This window comes from Gambusia affinis, linkage group LG09 (assembly GCF_019740435.1).
Source record: "Gambusia affinis linkage group LG09, SWU_Gaff_1.0, whole genome shotgun sequence".
Lineage (NCBI taxonomy): Eukaryota > Metazoa > Chordata > Actinopteri > Cyprinodontiformes > Poeciliidae > Gambusia > Gambusia affinis.
In genome coordinates, this window is record NC_057876.1 from 164,890 (window position 1) to 185,426 (window position 20,537).

General features: G+C 36.8%; 1 protein-coding gene and 1 long non-coding RNA gene across 7 annotated transcripts in view; one reads left to right on the forward strand and one right to left on the reverse strand.

The window, feature by feature from the left end:
- csnk1a1 (casein kinase 1, alpha 1) overlaps nucleotides 1–8,480 on the forward strand; it is a 69,619-nt gene extending 61,139 nt beyond the window's left edge. For all 5 annotated transcript variants that reach the window (XM_044126783.1, XM_044126784.1, XM_044126785.1 and 2 more), the window contains one exon: nucleotides 7,800–8,480. In XM_044126783.1, coding sequence (XP_043982718.1) covers nucleotides 7,800–7,807 — 8 coding nt within the window. In that variant the 3' untranslated portion in view covers nucleotides 7,808–8,480. The remainder of the gene's footprint in view (nucleotides 1–7,799) is intronic.
- A 6,029-nt stretch (nucleotides 8,481–14,509) lies between these two features.
- LOC122836849 lies at nucleotides 14,510–19,552 on the reverse strand. 2 transcript variants are annotated; one of them, XR_006371631.1, is made up of 4 exons: nucleotides 19,349–19,552; nucleotides 15,687–15,790; nucleotides 15,447–15,552; nucleotides 14,510–15,219 (listed from the first exon to the last, which is right to left on the reverse strand). It is a non-coding gene; the product is annotated as an uncharacterized LOC122836849 (long non-coding RNA). The 2 variants fall into 2 exon arrangements; XR_006371630.1 differs by having other exon boundaries at nucleotides 14,510–15,552.
- Nucleotides 19,553–20,537: the final 985 nt, after the last annotated feature.

The following is a 20,537-nucleotide window of genomic DNA, read 5'->3' on the forward strand; positions in this document are numbered from 1 at the left end:
TGATTAAGGTGTGTATACAATCACACGTATATAAGTAGCTGCAAAAAGGTGAGCCACAAAATTGTGGAGTGCTTTGGCTCTGATGGAAAACATTGCAAATGGAAGGATTCAGAGGGAGATTAAATAGATCTGTTGATGATCTATATAATGTTGATGGTAATGTTGATGATGGTTTATTACAAGGTTTCCACACGGTAGTAAAAGGTAGTAAATTAAATTAGCCTTAATTAAGGCCAGTAAAAGGTAGTAAAAGGTGCCGAATAGAAATTGACTGGGTAGTAAATTTTCCCCAAAAAATGTTTGACCCCTTTGATATATTTAGAATTTTACTTAAATGCTGACCTCTTGAGTTTTAAGTACGTTTAACCTTAAAATCTGTTTTAAAAATTTTATCTACTCCTGAGTTGACATTGATAGACTTGATTGGTTCCGCTGTTCAATCTGTTGTCTGCATGCATAGTGTTGAAAGCACCTAACATGTTGAGACTAGCGAGTGTTTTTGCACCTCAACATGAGAAAAGTTTTCACGACTTTGGCTCAATGATCAAATGACAGAGATACGCTTTGTAAAGTATGCAGAAGAAAATATAAATCTGACTTGGAACAGAGTGGCTGTTATCAAACTGAGCAGAGCATCTACCGTTCATTAACAGCGGATTCCTGCGCAGGGGAGCTGATCCCTGTTTTAAATCGGTGCACCACTAGAATTCCCCGTCCCCCCAAAAGAGACTGCTGCTCTATTTTGTGTTGGTAGTAAAAATATTGTAGAGCTAGTAAAAATGGGTAGTAAAAGGTAGTAAATTTAAGTTTAGAATTACTCCTCCTTCAGTCCAGTCATGGCCACTTTGTGAATGCGCCTTTATGGACAGAAAGCATCTCTATTCTGTAAATGTACAGTTTATGCACATGATTTCTTTATTTAAAATAAATGTCCACTTTCCCCACTCAAGACTGTCTGACACACTGTCCATCTTTAAATCCTGGCTGAATGCTCTGCAGGGAAACAAGCATTTGCACAATTTGTTTTTTTTTAAATGTATTTTACTTTTGTGAGGTAACTTTTTGTGCCCTGAAAACACCTTTTAAATAAAATATGTGATTATTATTATTATTATTATAAATACTTATTCTGCTACAAACAAGGACGATTGCCATGATTACTGTTGTGGTGGCAGACTTAGTGTTAGTATTTAAACTAACAACGTGCACACACAGCCTAGATACACTACACAAGAAAGTTGAAAATTATTCAACTTTTGTTCCTGTCGTTGCTGTCATGACTTGTGCATGGGGTCCAGCCCGAGTGGTGAAAAACTGAGGTGTTTAACTTCCTGTCTGTTTAGCCATTACCAAGGGAATGAGAAGGGAGGAGTAACTTGAGACATCGGAGTGAAGCTTTTTGTCATCCAGTCTCACAAAACGTTCTCTCACAGAAAACACAGCAGAAACATTTAATCAAATCTACTCTTCTTCCTCACTCTTAAGCTCTAATGACGTAGATAAGTTGGTAAATGATTTTCAGTCTAAAGTTTCAGATTTCATTGATTCCATTGCCCCAATTAAAATGAAGGTTGTGTCTGGTAAGAAGAAATCTCCATGGAGAAATGCACAAACAGTTCGATCTGCAAGACAACTCTGCTGTAGGGCAGAACGAAGTAAAACTCAACTTCACCTTCATTATAACATCTATAAAGAAAAACTACGTTACTATCATTTAACACTCAAACATGCAAGACAGGCCTTCTTTGCAGATGTCATAAACAAAAACATTAACAATGCTCCAGCTTTATTAGCAACAGTTGACAGACTCACAAACCCTCCTATCACGTTACCACCTGAATTTCAGTCTATTGCTGCCTGCAACCAGTTTTCCAGTTTCTTTTCAGAGAAAATTCAAAAAATCAAAGGATTAATCTGCACATCCACTATAAAGTCAGAACCAACACTGAACCCAAACAAAACAAATACAGGAAAAATGACCCAATTTCAACTACTTAATTATAAAACCCTAGAGGAAATTATAAGTCAAATCAAATCAAATCAAATTTTATTAGTATAGCACATTTCAGCAGCAAGGCATTTCAAAGTGCTTTACATCAAATCAAACACAAAAATACAATGCAACATAGAATCAACAATAAAAACACAACATAGTCAGATTCCGTCAATAAATTTGCAATTGATTACGTTTCGAATACAACTCTAAACAAGTGGGTTTTTAGTTGAGATTTAAAGGAAGTCAGTGTTTCAGCTGTTTTACAGTTTTCTGGAAGTTTGTTCCAGATTTTTGGTGCATAGATGCTAAATGCTGCTTCTCCTCGTTTGGTTCTGGTCAACTCAGCTCCAGTTCCTGCTGTCTGGATGTTCTACCCTCACATTTCTTTAAGAAAGTTCTGCCTGTTGTTGCTACTGATCTGATCCAAATAGTAACTCATCGCTCTCATCAGGCGTTTTCCCCCAGGCTTTGAAAACAGCAGTAATCAAACCACTGATAAAAAAGAACCATCTAGACAAATCACTACTGCAGAATTACAGGCCGACCTCTGACCTCCAACCTCCCATTCATCAGTAAAGTTATTGAAAAAGTTGTGTGTAAACAGTTAAATAGCTTCCTAACAATAACCAAACGCTTTGACTCCTTACAGTCTGGTTTCCGGTCTCACCACAGCACAGAGACTGGCCTAGTCAAAGTGTTCAATGACATCCATATAAATACGGACTGTGGGAGAACCACAGTGCTGGTTCTGTTGGACCTCAGTGTTGACCAGGACATATTACTGAATCGACTGGAGAGTTGGTCGGACTCTCCGGTCCAGTGCTTAACTGGTTTGAATCGTACATAAAGAACAGGGATTTCTTTGTTTCAATTGGAAACTTCTCATCAAAGAGGTCAAAGGTCACATGTGGGGTACCCCAAGGTTCAATCCTAGGACCCCTCTTATTCAATATCTATATGCTCCCACTAGCTCAGGTTATAACAGGAAATAATATTAGCTACCATAACTATGCAGATGACATACAGCGTTACATTACGATGTCACCAGGTGACCTTTGACCCCATCCAATCACTGAACAGATGCTTAGAACAGATAAATGTGTGGATGTGCCAAATCTTTCTCCAGCTGAACAAAAACAAAACTGAAGTTATTATTTTTGGACCTAAAGAGGAACGCTCTAGAGTTATAGATCTAGAGTTATAGATCTAGAGTTATAGATCTAGAGTCAGTGCACAGCTTCAGTTATTACAACTAAAAACCAGCAATCAGGCCAGAAACCTGGGAGTAGTGATGGACTCTGACCTGAACCTCCAGACCCACATAAAGACAGTTACAAAGACGGCCTTCTATCACCTGAAGAACATTTCCAGGATTAAAGGACTAATGTCTCAGCCAGATCTAGAGAAACTCATCCATGCGTTTATCTTCAGTCGTATTGATTATTGTAACGGCGTCTTCACAGGTCTGTCCAACAAATCAATCAAACAGCTGCAGCTGATCCAGAATGCTGCTGCTTGAGTTCTCACTAAAACCAGGAAGATAGAGCACATAACACCAGTTTTAAAGTCCCTCCACTGGCTCCCTGTAGCTCAAAGAATAGACTTTAAAATACTGTTGTTAGTTTATAAATCACTGAATGGTTTAGCACCACAATACATTAAAGATTTGCTGCTGTTGTATCAACCTTCCAGATCTCTCAGGTCTTCTGGTTCTGGTTCTGCTCTGCATCCCCAGAACCAGAACCAAATGAGGAGAAGCGGCATTTAGCATCTATGCACCAAAAGTCTGGAACAAACTTCCAGAAAACTGTAAAACAGTTGAAACACTGACTTCCTTTAAATCTCAACTAAAAACCCACTTGTTTAGAGTTGTATTAGAAACGTAATCAATTGCAAATTATTGACGGAATCTGACTATGTTGTGTTTTTATTGTTGATTCTATGTTGCATTGTATTTTTGTGTTTGATTTGATGTAAAGCACTTTGAAATGCCTTGCTGCTGAAATGTGCTATACTAATAAAATTTGATTGATTGATTGATTTGGTAGAAAGACGTGACAAAACCAATATTATCAACAAAACAAACAAAGAACTCAAGAAATGCAATGCATGAGAATTTCTGGTTAATATTTGTGTTCTTAGCCAGCTGTTCATGGGGATCTTTACAACTTAAGAGCGATATTTTAAAGCAAATTAAAGCTGAATAAAAAACTACTATGGCGTATTAAGGCCATTGTAAGGCCATTAAAAAAATAAAATTGTAAGGTCAAGCTTATTTTAATTTATTGTGCGATTGATTTATTGCTTATAACAGGCTTAACTACTCCTGTAAAGTATTATGATAAAACTTTTGTGCATATTGCCCTCCTGTAGTAACAAGTCTTCCTGCATGTGTTTTGGATTATTCTTCACATTGCATAAATCCCACTGCTCAGAATTGATTGGCAATATGTATGCCTGGAAAAGTGTAGAGACAAAAGCTCTCAAAACAGAACTAACCTTTTGTCTTGTCAGCTTTTCTCTGATTTGTCTAGTAAGAAAAACACATTTTTTAGATGCTTTCCAATAAAGTTGAGCTTTTGTCTTATGAGCCTTTGTCATGGAGTTGTTCGTGAACAATGGATTTTAGTGGACTCATGGAGAGAAATGGATGCTGTAACTTGATTATTCATTTTAATTTACTTTAACATAAAGTCTGTCAGACCATCGTCCTCTTCTGTGCAGTAGCTCTTGGTGCTGGACATGTTATGCCTTTTGCTTCATCAGAGCAGAAAGGCCTGATATTTTAATGAACATATGCCTGCTTGTCAATAGCCAGTGCAGTTGCTGGCTGAACAGGAATGCTGAAAGCTAATGGGCTCTGCATCACAGAGTTCTACCAAAAACCACACTAAATCTGTTGGCATTTCACTCTTCTATCAAAATAAGTATTTATATATACCAAGACTTCATGCAGACATGTCACTCTGGTGGCAACCCATGTTGGCAGTAACTTCACATACCAATACTTGTGGATGCTGGTTGTGGTCTGGTCTCCATCATAGTTCCTAATAAGCTCCAGAACTTTCTTGATCATGGGTGATGAACTTGGATGTTTGTGGCCACAATGCCTTTTTCCTAAACCGTATCTTTGCCTTGTTCTCATCAAAATGCCTGATGTCAACATTTCAAAATCTGAAAAGGAATATTTGCACATCAAGAGAAAAATAAAACCTAAACTAGAAAATTTCTGATGAAATTTAACTGGGGCCTGCCAAAGTGTACCCGTTGGTTTGGATCCAGCGTTCTGATGCTAAATATTAGCATCAATGCTAAGTTTAGCTGAATGGTAGTCAATAGCCTTTGGAGAGTCACAAGCATGTTGAAAGACATGGACTTGCAACATTCAGTGTGTTAAAATTAGTGCATAAGCTCACATTAGCCAAAATGCTAATGTAAGCATTAATACTTTCAGTAGCATGTGGGGTATCATTAGAATGTTGTCTGTAATTGACTTTGACTTACTCCATTCTGTATACCAAACATGGTTAATAAGTCAGAAAAATAGGTAATGGGTTATTTAAGCTAAAAGGCTAATGCTAACTAGAAAATTTCTGAAGAAATTTAAATGGGGCCTGCCAAAGTGCGACCGTCAGTCTGGACCTGGCGTTCTGACGCTGAAAGTTAGCGTCGACGCCATAGAAAGCTGCAGCGCAATCGACGGCATGAGGAGAATCACGAGAACGTCAACTGACACGGATTCGCGCCATCCAGCACATTAAAATGAGCGTACGAGCTACAATTAGCCAAAATGCTAACGTTTTGGCGAAACGGGTTAAGCCTAACCCTTGGCATTAGCCAAGACGTTTGGCATTTTGGCAAATATTAGCCAAAATGCTAATTTAGCTAATTAGCATGTTAGCTAAGTGCTAATTAACTACATTAGCATTTAGCTAATTTTTCCTTATGCTGAGATTACCTAAAATTAGCTTTAACTAAAATTAGTTTTATCATTCAGCTAAATTGCATTTAGCATTTGAGCTAAATGCTAACATAAGCCTGCTGTCAATAGCATGAGGGGCATCCCTAGGATGTTGTCCATGATTAACTTACTCCATTCAGTATACTAAACATGGCTAATAAGTAAGAAAGTAGGTATTTAAGCTAACAGGCTAATGCTAACAAACTGCCTAAGCTTCGTTAAATAGTAGTCAATAGTGTGTGGAAAGTCACAAGCATCTTCACTAACATGGACTTGCGCCATTCAGAATGATAAAGTAAGTGTATCAGCTAAAAATAGCCAAAATGCTAATGTTAGCGTGAATGCTGTCAGTAGCATGTCGGGCATCACAAGCGTGTTATCTGTACTTTACTTACTCCAGCATACTAAACATGGCTAATAAGTCAGAAATATAGGTAATAGCTTATTTAAGCTAAAAGGCTAATGCTAATGAACTGCCTAGTTTTGCAAGGCAGTTCCATAACCTGAGAAAAAAAGATAATGCAGAATAATATTATTGCACCTCCTGCAGCAGTGCACTAACTTTAGGGCAATATTGAGGCTTTTATTTTGAAATTTTCAGTAAGCTTCGCCTTAAATGGCCACACTAATTCAATGTGTAACAGTGCTGTGGATAAACCAGTCAAATAAAGCCAAAACCAGCAATTATATGATGTAAAACTTGTCAAGGCTTTTGTTTTAAAATTTTTGTTAATCTTCATTACAAAGGTCCAAACTAATCCCATGTGTAACAGTGATTGGGTTAAATCAGTACTATAATGCTCAAAACACGAAGTAGTTCTAAATTGCAGCTCCTCCTCTGTTTCCACTGATTCTCCACCTTAGAACTAAAGTGATGCGTATTTGTAGTCCTAAGCAGCCTTGATCTGTTGCTATGGTAATTAACTGTCATGACTCATCTGCCAGCTGGGAATGAGTCATGCAGCCAGAGAAGTCTCTGTTGGAGGCAGAAAATCCTGTCGCATCACTGTACTCTGAAGCACATTGACAGAAAACCATAAGTCCTAGAGAAATTCTGAAAACATTTTACCGGAGCAGACATGGGTATCAATGTCATGACCAAGTTTCAAGCCGCACGTTTTGATACCACTTTTGTAGGGGTGCACGGAGCGGCATGAGCCGCATTCCGGGTGACTGAAGAAGAACCATATAATAATAGACACCTTATTGGGTGTAGAGTAATAGGTTCCTGCCATTGCTTTGCATGGCAGGCCCCAACTAGAAAATTCCTGAAGAAATTTAACTGGGGCCTGCCAAAGTATGCACGTCGGTTTGGACCCAGCGTTCTGATGCTAAAAATTAGCATTAATGCTAAGCTTCATTAGCATGGTAATGGATCATCTGTTAACTGTCGTGTGTGTGAGACAGAAAGGTGGAAAAAAAATTCTATCTTTGTGAGACACCCAGTCAGTTAATATGGAAAAAGCACTCCGAACAAACCTTTGCCGTTCAGGAACCGAGAGACATATTCGAAAACCGTTTGAAGCGTATGAGAGAGGTATTTGTCGTTTCCGATAGCGCTTTGCAAGTCAGTAACTGTTCTCCTTATGCATTGCTATGGGCAGGCCCCAATTAAATGTTTTAAAGGCTAAAACTAAGAAGCTGTTTTCTTCCTTTGTTCTGGCTAATTTCTTTGACTTTTCTGTTCTCTGGTCTACTTTGTATCATGTATTTTCTTTTGTTGTTTTCTTTGCTTGAAGTTCCTCGATCCTCAGGTGAACTAATACTTGCAGCTTTTCATGTTTGGTAGTTTCTGACCACTGATTGAAGATACTGCCTGTCTGTTCTTCTGTCCATCTGTAGGGTTCTAAGTCATCCCCTCCCTAACCTGATCTGCTGTTGGTTACCAGGACAACCTGATCTCTCCTGGACAAACGACGGTCTTCTCTTCCATCATCAATATCTATGTAATGGAATGTATAGATTTACACAAGGCTTTGTCATTTGTGTTATCTATATTTTCATGTGTTTAAATCATAAAATTCCAATTGGGAAATGTATGGGGTTTTCTTTTTTTAATTATTTTATAAGGGTAGTGAGGCTGTAGCTGCCTCTTCCCGTATCAGATACGTCTCTCCCCATTTATCAATGTCTTTTAATTGATCTTTATTCCTTTGGAGATTGGGTGAGACAGTCAGCTGATCTGGGTTTTGTTTTTGGTTTTTTGTCTGAGGTAACAAATCCTCTCGTTTCTCACTACTTTAATAATTTCAATCCCTCCTTTTACCGAAAAAAATGGTAAAATATGTAAACCTGTTCTTTTTGTTTCTAAATGATTAAATGACACAACCCTGGATGTTGAGTTAAAAAGAACTTTTGGATTTATTTTTTTTTCCTATGGTGAATAGTTTGCTTGTTGATATAAGAAGCAAGGCAACAGTTGGTAGAATACTTTTTCTCTCTCCCTTTCTCTAGAACTATGATTTATTAAGTCTGTTGTTAAATGGTCTTCAGAAATGCCAATAAAAACATTGCTTAACTCTATTGTGTTGGTTATTAACAACAACCGAACCTACTAAGGAAATCTTTCTGTAGGGAAGAAAGTCATGTTTCCATGTTAGTTACATTATGTACGATTTGGGGAGCTTCGTAAAGGTGAGGTAAATATCTTCAGGGGTTTTCGTTATGATTATCTACTTTTAGGAAACCTCTTTTTCCAATGTTATTAGTTGTGACGTCAACAGTAACAGTCAAATATATGGAAGCATCTTTTGACTAACTGTAATCAACTTCTAAGCTCGTAGAACAATTTCAAAGTGGTATTGAATCAATAGGTCATGTGATCTAGAAGTTATTGAAGAAAAATACATTTTAATTAAAAAATAGAAAATGAGTTAAAATGGAATGAAAATGAGTGGCTCCCTTACAGACAATTTCACACTGATTTTGAGTCAATAGGTCACATGCCCATGAAGCTTTTGAAGAAAAATACCAAATATTAACTAAAGGAATTAGCTAAAAAATATATAAAGTGTGAAAGGAGAAAAAATGTGTGCCTCATCTATACAGTCCAGAACAATTTCACACCGATTTTGAGTCAATGGGGCACATGACTTGGAAGCTATTGAATAAAACATATCAAATATTAAAATTATTTGAAAATATTGAACATGACTTTAAAATTTAATAGAGGCCAGTAAAAGCACGAATTACCACTTTCTTGTATCAGTTGTGGCTTGGGGAGGGAGTGGTAGAGAACAGCCGGCCGAAATTAGCGCGTAAATATTGTCACTACGGTGAAAAACCCTGTGTTTAAGTAAACATTCTGCTGAGGCATTTGAATATGATTCCGTTTGAGGTGGTTGAAGTAGACCGGCTATTCATAATACAAGAAAGCAGATTGGCTTTCTTTTGGCCCAATGACATGGTCAATAGGATGGCAAACATCTTTGGATGCTCAACATCGTTTCTTTGTAAGTCCAAAGCACTTGGTGTACCAATCAGGGAAAGGTTGGCTGCAGTGACTGATTAAGACCTTGAAACTAATGTGAGACAACTTCAATTCCTGTATCCAAATTCTGGGACTGAGGTATGGAATCTAAATGTATTACTTCTGAACAAATATGTGTAATATGTTCAACAGTGGTGGAGCAGAATATTAATTATTTAATTTAATATTGTCACAAATAAGAAAAAAATAATTTATTTTATGACCAGATGTGAAATCTGAAACCTATATTTTGTAAAAGATTACTTTAAAAATGCTAAATTGTGTGGTGATTAGAAGTAAAATAATTGCAAGACCACATGTCCTTCAGTGAAACAGATGATGCGAGGCTTGTTGCATGCACGAGGACTAGTGGTTCCACGGCGTAAAGTCCGTGAGATGATGACTCCAATCAACCCAATGGCAACTGCAAGGAGGTGGAGCAGTGCAGTGTCTCGATCCCAAACTGTTGCCGTATCCCAACAGTTTGTGGCATATTGATGGCAACATACGCCTCATAAGGTATGGGAAAATATCAAAGATGTATTTCAGAGTAAGTTTTTTTTAGAGCTAAATTCACTATACACTTTTGCATACATTATTACTTATACATTTTTTGTATTTCCATTTAGGTGGGCTTTGTGGTCCATGGTGACATCGATGGATGTTCTCGCTTAATTACTTGAACTGCAGCACAGACAATCGCGCCTTAACAGTGCTGTTATATTTTCTCAAGGCAACAGGCAACTATCGCTTACCTTCTAGAGTGAGGTCAGACCATGGTGGCGAGAATGTGCAAGTGGCACTGGTAATGTACTTCCTTCAGGGCATTGTAGGTCGGAGTCATCTAACTGGGGAATCCATCCATAATCAGAGAACTGAGCGTCTTTAGAGGGATGTGTTTATACATGTTCTGGAACCATTTTATAGCACGGTTTATAATCTTGAAGATTCAGCCCTCTTGGATCCCACAACGATGTGCACAACCTTTCTCCTCACATAGTTTTTCTTCCCGAGATTCAAAACCGACTAGAACAATTCAGAAAGGCATGGAACCACCATACAGAAAATAAAACTCCAACACAAATTTGAAGTTAATGGATGTTGGTTCAAGCATTAGTGCCAACAGCACAGCAACTAACAATATGTTTGGTGAAAATTCCAATGCACCAGACTCTTGAAGAACTTCTGCAACAGCATGGCCCTTGGCCACTACCAGGCTCAGTAAGCAGCAACTTCAATCAGTTAGTCTATCATATTTCAGATCTAAAAGTGAAATACCTGTTGAGCAGAAATTGCAAATGATTTATTGATTTAAATACATGCCACTATGTCTGAGAAGGAGTGACAAACATCAAGAACATTTGATCAAATGCATTAATCTTAAGATTCAATGACTACAAATCAAACTCTGAATTAACATGAGCGGGTAACCTTATAAATTTAATTATAAAATGTTAAGGTGTTTAAAGACATGACTAATTAAATATACATTCTGGAGAGGGAAAGAAACATAAAAATTTGGTAACACTTTATTTGACGGGTTGTGAATAAGACTGTCATAACACACTTAAATTTCTTAATTTAATTAATCCTATCCTTTACAGCAAGATGTCTACAAAGCACTTATGAACTTTGCAATTGAAACATTATTTAAGGATGTTTTAAATAGTGCAATACACCATCTCCACCAGTGAGAGGTGGAGAGGTGCACGAACAGGCATGCAGTGTGTTGGTGAAGATAAAATCTCCCATCGTGTGGGGCCAACCTAACACAAGTTATAACGGCCAGACCTCCTGCTTAAAAAGAAGCAGACGTTTGAGACCTAATACATATGAGTTATGTGTCCTATTAACTTTGATTTTCTTTGAGAAAATAACATTGACTATGTTCTCTTTCTTTGTAATGATAGCTATGAGCAATTCAAGCTAATGCTGCCTTGTAGTTTAACAAAGGAGATGGATGGCTGACACAATCAAAGCAAACCATTTATTTCAGAGTTACAATATACTGGCCAGAAGTTATACCCTCTGTTTGAAGAACAAGTTATCTTTTGTTTTATTCCAATGTACAAAGGGTTTGTCCTGCAGCTATGATAGTAGTTATTAGGGCTGTTGTAAAAGAATATTTTAGTAATCGAGTATGCTGCAATATTTTTACAATTATTTGAGGAATCGGATCTCTCTCTTTTTCTCTCTCTCCGCCATTCCTACATTGGATCCAACTTTAGTAAATGAGTTGAATCAACCTTAATAAATGATATTGAGCCTGTAGGAGCCATTTATCCTTTTCTGTGTTTATCGCCACCAGGGGGCGTATTTCATTTTGAGTTCTGTGTGTCTAATGGGGGATGGGTTATTGAAGGTCAACCATGATTGTGTTCAGGTGTTGTTGATAAGAAGGGGCAACAGTTTTCTACTGTGTTTTGGTTGAGGTTCGATGTCAGAATGTAGGTGAATTGCAATGGAAATTCATTGCAACGATGGACATTATGCAAACAATAAACGACTTTATCATAAATCCAACAAAGGCTCAGCATCCGGATTATTAATTGAGCACACGTAAGACCAACGCCTTCACCAGTCAACAACCAGCAGCCTAAAATACAGGATTTTAGCCGCTACAGAGCCAACACATTTGCTTTAGAATAAAAGAATAAAACCTTCTGGGAACCATATGGGGCCCACCTAGGTAGCAACTAGCTGGGAAGCACCTATGCTTTCTCACAGTCTCTCTTCAGCACAACAATACGTCTCTGTGATGCTGTTTAGAACCAAATGTTGGACTGAGAAATAGCTAAGTAGCAGTTCAACCAGGTGTTAGCCTCCAGTTTGGTGGAGCTGTGTGAGGGAGGCTTAAAATGAGAGAAAGGAGAATGTGGCAGCATTTCAGGATCTTTCTCTCTCATCTTGTATTAAAGCTGCAGTAACTGTTATAAAAAATTTTTTTTTTGAAATATTTGTAAAAATATGTAAAAAACAAATTCCAAAAACACAACTTTAATGAAGCACAATTACAAATTACAAAAAACGCTACAACAGGGGTGTCCAAAGTCTGTCCTCAAGGCCCGGCATCCTGCATGTTTTAGTTCTCTCCCTGTACAAACAACCTTTTAACCATGTCAGTGTTTTTCTTAGGTCTTCTAACGAGCCTTCATTTGGACCAGGTGCGTTAAACCGGGGAGGATGCAGGACGCTGGTCCTGGAGGACTTTGGGCACCCCTGCTCTACAACATAAACAAAACGGAAGAGGTATGTCCCAGTGAGAGACCTGAGAAATCGCTGATTGGACAATACATGAATACTATACGCTGAGTCTTGCTTACGTCACAGGCATCTTGAAAGTGGCAGTGGAGAAAACGTGCTGCGTGGACTAGTTTCAACGGTTTTACAGTAGAAAGTGGACCCACTGCCTATACCTTTTACAGGTAAGAATTAAAGATAATAATGACGTAAATTTACGAGCAGAACTTCTTGACTTCGTGTCCAGAACTGCGCATTTCCGTGGTGAAACAAACTTCTAAATAACCAAGAAATATTTCCTTTGCAACTAAATTAGCCCAGTTAACTACTCTGATTATTTTCTTAGCTTAGCTAACTTTTCTTTTATACTGTATAGTTTTTCTAAAGAGGGAGAGGCAATGAGAAACCTGTAAAGGGCGCTTTTACAGTTTGTTTATTGTTGCCATGGTTACCTAGACAAGTCGCTCTGTGGTCAAACATGGTTACTTTAAGGTACATGCCGTATGTCAGTTGTCTGTAAGATGTTTCTTATATCAAACAAATTATTTTAATCTACATAAATTATAACAGCGAACCTGAAGTGACAGAAAGTCCATTAATCCAGAGAGCAGCGCGGAGACCCGGGGATTTCCTCAGGACGGGTCCATAGAGATCAGAGCTGGAGCTGTTTTTCTTCTGTTTCGCAGCTCGTCTCCACAATGTCTGTGTTTAGATGTTTAGTCCATGCCCCCATAGTGAAGATATGTTGTTTTTTTTTTTTCCTGAATGTGAATGAATCAGGGATGTATTTTCTGTTAGATAATTTTTTATCCTTGGCTTTAACCTGTGACCAGCCAGATGGCTCAGAAGGCCCAGTCACCGAACTGCTCCCAGCTTGACCAGCAGACTGAACCCCTATCTGTGCTCTGTGTTGTCAGGATATTATAAATACATTTGTAATGTACTGTATACTTTTTCTGCGACAGACTGGCGACCTGTTCAGGGTGACCTCGCCTCTCGCCCAGAACGTTAGCTGGGGATTGGCACCAGCAACCCTCCTGACCCCATTAGGGACAAGGATGAATAGAAAATGGATGGATGGATGTATACTTTTTTCTTTCACTTTTTGTGTATTTTAAGTGAAATATCTCAATTTTAAGTATTAGGGTATTATGATAATTTATGTAAAGAAATTCAAAATAATTTAGTTTGTTAGATTTCATTCACACTGCTGTCTATACCACAGTTGACATATTACACTGTAATAAATATTTTTAAAGTAAAAATATGTAACTAAAGTTTGACAACTATTATCAAAGTTTGTCCTTACAATAAAATGCCTAAAAATTTAAATGAAGTTTCACTTTTTATTCATATCTTGAAATAGCAAATGCACATTGAATTGTGGAATTGTGTTAATATGTTCATGACTACACCACTGTAAAGGTGTAGTGGTGTGTGTGTGTGTGTGTGTTCATCAATAAAAATTATTTATCAGAATCAGCTGTATCAAATAACATTCAAATTGATACCCAATTTTCTGAAGTGGTTTGCACCTCAGGGCCACCATATCACATATGTAATTACACATGTAATTACACATGTAATTACATATGTGATCTCATTTGCAGAACAAATTCACATATTTGTTTTTGCCAATGAAATTCTGGATTATGGAAGTAATGTATGTTCAGAATATTATTTGAAAATAAGTTTAATGTACAAATTGTCCATGACAAGTTGGGTTTTATCACAATTTTTTTTTTGCATGGGGCGATTCAGTTATTGGTTTTTGATTTCATGTCATACATATCTGTTTTCCTTTTGGAAAAAATGCTCATGAGTAAACAGAGAAAAATATACATTATTTTAACTGTTTCCTTTATTCTGTCAGACAACCAAATACATTAGATGTACAATTTACAATGATATGCAAGTAAAACATGAGGAGCGTAAATCACTTTGTCTTTTTTAAGATATCTCACAGCTGTCAACTCTTTTTTTTTAGGAGTTCAGCTGAAGAGCAGACACATATTAGTTCCTTCTACTCTATTAATGCCATTCTGGACTTGGTGAGAAGCCTCCCCCCCAAGATCAGTATTTCCAGGAATCCCCCTTTCTCATGAGTGAAGGGATTCCTGGGAAAACTGGACCCCAGAGAAAAGGGTAAAGGAAAAACAAACTGAAAAGACTGAATGTTCAAAATTCTACTTTTGGAAAAAAAAAAGAACAAAAAAAGAAAAATTGAGTTCTTATTTCATAAATTCAGCTGGAGTTCATAAAATAAGAAATAAGCAATGCAAAACAGAAAAAATTACAGAATGGATGACAGAATATCTGTTATAACTTCATGGATGCCAGATTCATTTTCTCCTTTCTTCTCTAGAGAAACAAGTCACAGTCCCGCCAATCTTGATAGATGCTTCTTCCGTGTTACCTCAACAGCTCTGTCTGTCCTCCGTCCCGAGCTACAGTGCTTCATCTCAGACTACCAACTGACCAGAGATGCAGCACTGCACCATGGGCCACAGGGATAAGCAGCAAGTCAACTGATGCAGCACTTTTATTTCAGGACTTAATTGTAGAAAACAAACAAAAGACAAAAAATAAAATCTGTCATTAACATTACCTGTGTTTTAAAAATAAAAAGTGCAGTGATGTATGAATTACTACATTAATAAATTCTATAATTAAATGTAATATTTAATTTCCCTTTGGAATCAAAAAAGTATTTTTGAATTGAGTTGAATTGAAATGTGTGAAGAGACCGTAGAGATGAGTTGAATTTCCAGGGGACTTACATGATTTCTCATGTTGCTGTTTCTCCCTTGTGGACCACAGCTGACTGAAGATGGACGTTCAATAGGAAGTGCAGGCCTCTTCATAAGATTCATAAGATTCTTCTTTCTATAAGTAAGCAGAAAACGGTACGTAAACTTTCTCTCATGTATGTTTCAAGTTGGAACAGGAAGTGTGTTCTTACACTTAAATACCTATTTTATCCTAATCAAAGGCAAATAACGTTACTTTAAAAACATTACCTCCATTTTTGTACAGACGTGAATTCCTCATGTTTCCTCTGAACAGCTGCTGTGTTCTCCTGTCGCCTTAGGCTGCTGAAGCAATCCCCATCTTAGTATAACACCTTGGAAAAAACACAGCAGGAAGGAGTTTGCTGACTTTTCATATGAAAAAGATTTTTGTTCCTCTAGTGGCTTTTATGGCCCAGCTCTGACATTCACAAAGCAGGGAATTACATCAACAAACTTGAGAAAAGAATTTACTAAATGACGAAGAATTCATACTGGATCTTTCTTACTCTTCTTTGGCAGAAATTCTTTTTGTCCTTATATGGTGGTTTTTGCATTTAGAGGACCTTGGAAAAGGGATGGCAGCATACGATAAACATTTGCTCTTCCAGACTGTGATTGCTTCCAGCCAGCCCCCGCTCTCCTCCCCACAGCTAACTGCATACATTCCCTTTTCAAGTCACAGACTGGACATGCAGTTCAGGGAGCTTAGGAAGCCTTTATCTTCCGTAGTGTTTTTCCATTTGCTATGGGCTAAATAAGGCCATATTAAGAAGAAAGACGTTCAATGGATAGACCCCACAGATCTGTTTGTGAAATAAAAAACTACAATGCTATGTCTATGCAATGGATGTTCCAAGCTGCTTTTGTTACACCTAACCTAGTTAAATAGTTAATTCAAGCAGGATTCTCCGCTTGTTTATTTCATTCCAGTCTGGCTTTTCATGTGAAAAAGATTTTTGTTCCTCTAAATGGCTTTTATGGCCATTTAGAAAACATTATTACAATTGCTAACAGTAACTATAATATTCCTCTCTGCTAGTTTTCCTTTTTTGTTAAAGAAAAGTTTTCTTCAACCACAGTCTGGACCATAGCTGGCAGATCAGTTCATCTTTCTCCAGGCTGTACACAAGAAAAGTGCAGCATGTATAATTAATGTTGAATCACCAGACAGACTATGAATAGATGAGAAGACAGGATCTACAAAAGCATTTTCAGGAGGAAAGACTGGGAGGATAAGATCAGATTGATTTCAGTCTCTCCTTTTTTGGCCACAGTTGGGAATGGTGTGTGTTTATGCAGACTGTGATAAGAGTCAGAGCCATCTTCTACTGCAAACCCAAACATTGCCTAATATGGTCAGCCTTCTCATTCCTTCTTGTTCTTTAAATCACATGCAGGAAGCACACTGTTCTATGTCACCTTGCTTCAGCTCATTTCTCTCTTCTCCCTTTGATTCACAGACACACAGATCAAAAACAGTTTGGCAAGTGTGTAGAAATCAGATTTAGTTGTTAATCTGTTTTAAAGCATAAATAGAGATGAGAAGAGGAAGATAAACTTGCACTGATTTCAGTGATAATGTATCAATCAACACTCTAGTGGATTTATATCTTATAAATGATCTTAACTGTTGCTGGTTTCTACTGGTGTAGAAAGTTGTTTGGATTTAGTCACAAAAATGGCATAGCCTAGAAAGCCTAGAAAGTGGCAGACAACTCACACACAAACATCTTTTTCACATGAAAAGCCAGACTGGAAAGTTTTAAAACAAACTTTTGCATAAGTTGAGTTTTACTGGAGTCAATTTGTATTAACCTTTCTCATTCCAGTATCTTCTGCTCTGCACTTGCCCTTCCCCCCTCCATGTGAAAATTATCCTGGGAATGGTAGTTTCTTAATCCCACTGGGGAAACAATGTCGAGGGTTATGGGAAAGCCTTTAGACAGTACCCTTCAGGATTTCAGTAAATAAATACAGCACTTCCTTTCCTCTCCTGTCATCTACAGAGCATTTTCAGAAACACTATTACAGCTTCTGGCTGGTTAGGTTGGTGGTGAGAGCTCACCAACTTAAATCCTCAAAAGTTGCCCTGTGTGTTTTGTTTCCCCTGGTTCTGCACATTTAAATCAGCTTCTGGACATTAACTCAGTTATGTTAGAGCAGGAAAATATCCAGAACATGCATAACACTATTGTTTGTGTATTGACTGTATTACAGAAGAGACAATGAAAAGTGCTCTGTTTTTTAAAATAAAATCCTAAGATGATCATAAAATATGGTGGATCTTGATGGTTCCATTAATTAGCAGTTAATAAAAGAGACCCTACTTATAAAGAAAGGGAATGTCAATAAACTTGAACTTACACAGCACTTTCCAGTCATTTTGACCATACTCACAAACACTCAGCTTAACTTGGGGTTAAGCTGGAAATAAACCTGCAACCTTGTAATCATAAGACATTTATGCTACACAATGAGCCACCGTCACTCCTACATAACTTATCATTTCAAATGCATTGGAGAGCACACACCAAGCAAAGATGTAGCATGAAATGGTCTTACATTACAATTTGAAATCAGTGTCAACAATCAGGAAATTCAGCAAAAAGGTTATTTGAGTGACAGGCAGTGTATCCAAAAAAACTCAACCAAAAGCGTCCATCCAATATATATATATATATATATATATATATATATATATATATATATATATATATATATATATATATATATATATATATATATATATATATATATATATATATATATATATATATATATATATATATATATATATATATATATATATATATATATATATATATATATATATATATATATATATATTTATATATATATATGGCTACTTAAATACTGAATAACTGATAAATTAATACTTTATAAATTAAATAAAACTAAATAAAATTGTATTTGTATAGCACCTTCAAAAATCTGAGTTAAACAGTATAATAGTATAAACTCAAAATGCATACCATATGTAAAATAGTCTTGAAAGCCAATCTTTTGCTAAAATTAGCTATTAAATTAAGCTTAATTGGAAAAAGCTTATTTTTATTTGTGAAATTTGCTTAAAAGAGACTTAGAAGAGAACAATTGAAGAGACTTGTTTAATGATAAGTTCAAATCATTCCTTAAGATCCTGACCAGAAAAGCACAATAATCTTCAGTCTTCAAACTTGATCTGGACATAGATCATCTGACCAGTTGCAGGACGGTGTAAGGAGTGAGTAGCTCAGAAATACACAGTGGGATGATTGACTCAGTGTTGATTTTAAAGTGTTATTTTTCAACAGAAAAAATAACATCTTAAAATCAACACTTTTTATGATTTTAATTTTATTATTTAATAATTGTATTATTTTATTTTGCTTTAGAAAGAAAAATAAAATCTCAAAATTAACACTGTTACATTACAGGTAACAAGTGCAAAGAAGCAAGTGTTGGAGTTTTGTAGCTGTACTAATTGGAGACAATAGAGGGCTGTGTGTGTGTCTGTGTACTGGAACACATACAGTATTGTATCTCCACTATATAATACTGGAGATATTGTTTACTGTATCTTTAAAATGCACAAAGGGCTCAGTCTGTGGAAAATAGCAAAACAAATTTCACAAATCCTGTCTACACGGGGAAGCAGCAATTCTTATATTGGGTTGGAGGAATCTGACGGTGTAGAAACTTTTCATCTCTCATCCAGGATTCAACACATAACCATGCAGACTAGATCTATCTAGATCATTTATTGCCCACCCCCCCCCCAACCAAAAAGACTACCTATTTCTGTAAGAACGTAATTTAACATAGTTTAAGCTTAAAACTGAAAAGCTGACTTACTGATTTTATTTCTGGAGAAATTGCTGTGGACATACCTGAATGTTTGGCTGCAGGTCAGCCGAGGTGCCGCTGGATGTTTTCCTTTGAAACCGGCAAAAAGAGGCTGATGAGATGTGCACTTTCTTCCAGTCTTCCAGTTGAAAACAACCATTATATGTTTTAGCCTCCTCATACTCTGAAAGTATGAGGGGATTAAATAAATAACAGATTTTATAAGTTTGAAGTTTAAGAAATCAGAGGATTTCTCACCAGATTGCTGCTTTCTGATCTTTGCCTCTTTTATGGAGCAGCTGGACCCCCAGTCCAAAGCATTCCACCAGCTCCTTGTATGGATGCTAAAGGGAGGGATTTAGAACAGAAAAGGCCTCCTCTAGATTTGACTGTCAAGCTGATGTTTCAGAAGTTGCCACTATGAATGCAGCATATTTCAGGGAAACATAAGAACATTGCAGAGAAACTAAAGATGCAATAAAATATTATTTGTGTCTAAAATGGGAGAAAAAACAACAACAAATGAAATAAAAAGAGCATAAAGAGAGTCTTTGGGAAAGGAAGTGAATTAGAAGGGCAAAAATTGTGATGAAAAGGGTGTGTTTGAAATTAGGATTTTATTGGAAGGACATCAGCTTGGCCAAAATTGACAAATTTCTGCCCCTTCTAGTTGATGATTAATCTCTATCTACAAGAAATTGCAGATTTGTCCAAAAGCAGAGGATCACTTATATTTTCTTGAGTTTTATCCATCCATCCATTTTCTGAACACCTTTCGTCCCTAATGGGGTCGGGAGGGTTGCTGGTTCCTCTCCAGCTGCGTCCCGGGCGAGAGGCGGGGTCACGGGGTCACGGGGTCACCCTGGACAGGTCACCAGTCTGTCGCATTCTTGAGTTTTAATAATATGCAATAATAATAATATTTAAGTTTGCAGTAGTTTTGCTGCAACATGTTTATGCTTGAGTAATTGTGTTCAGAAGGAAATTAAGCAAATGTGTAATAATAATAATAATAATAATAATAATAATAATAATAATAATAATAATAATAATAATAATAATAATAATAATAACGCTTCTTTGTCCTAGGGTTATTTTCTATTTGCTGAGCATGATGTGCTATCTAGAGGGCAAGTGCCAACACAATATTTAAATATCGGAAATATTTCTTAAAATGTAATGTTTCTTCTGTCTGGATTAGTTATTGATTTTTTTATTCGTATATTTATTTAA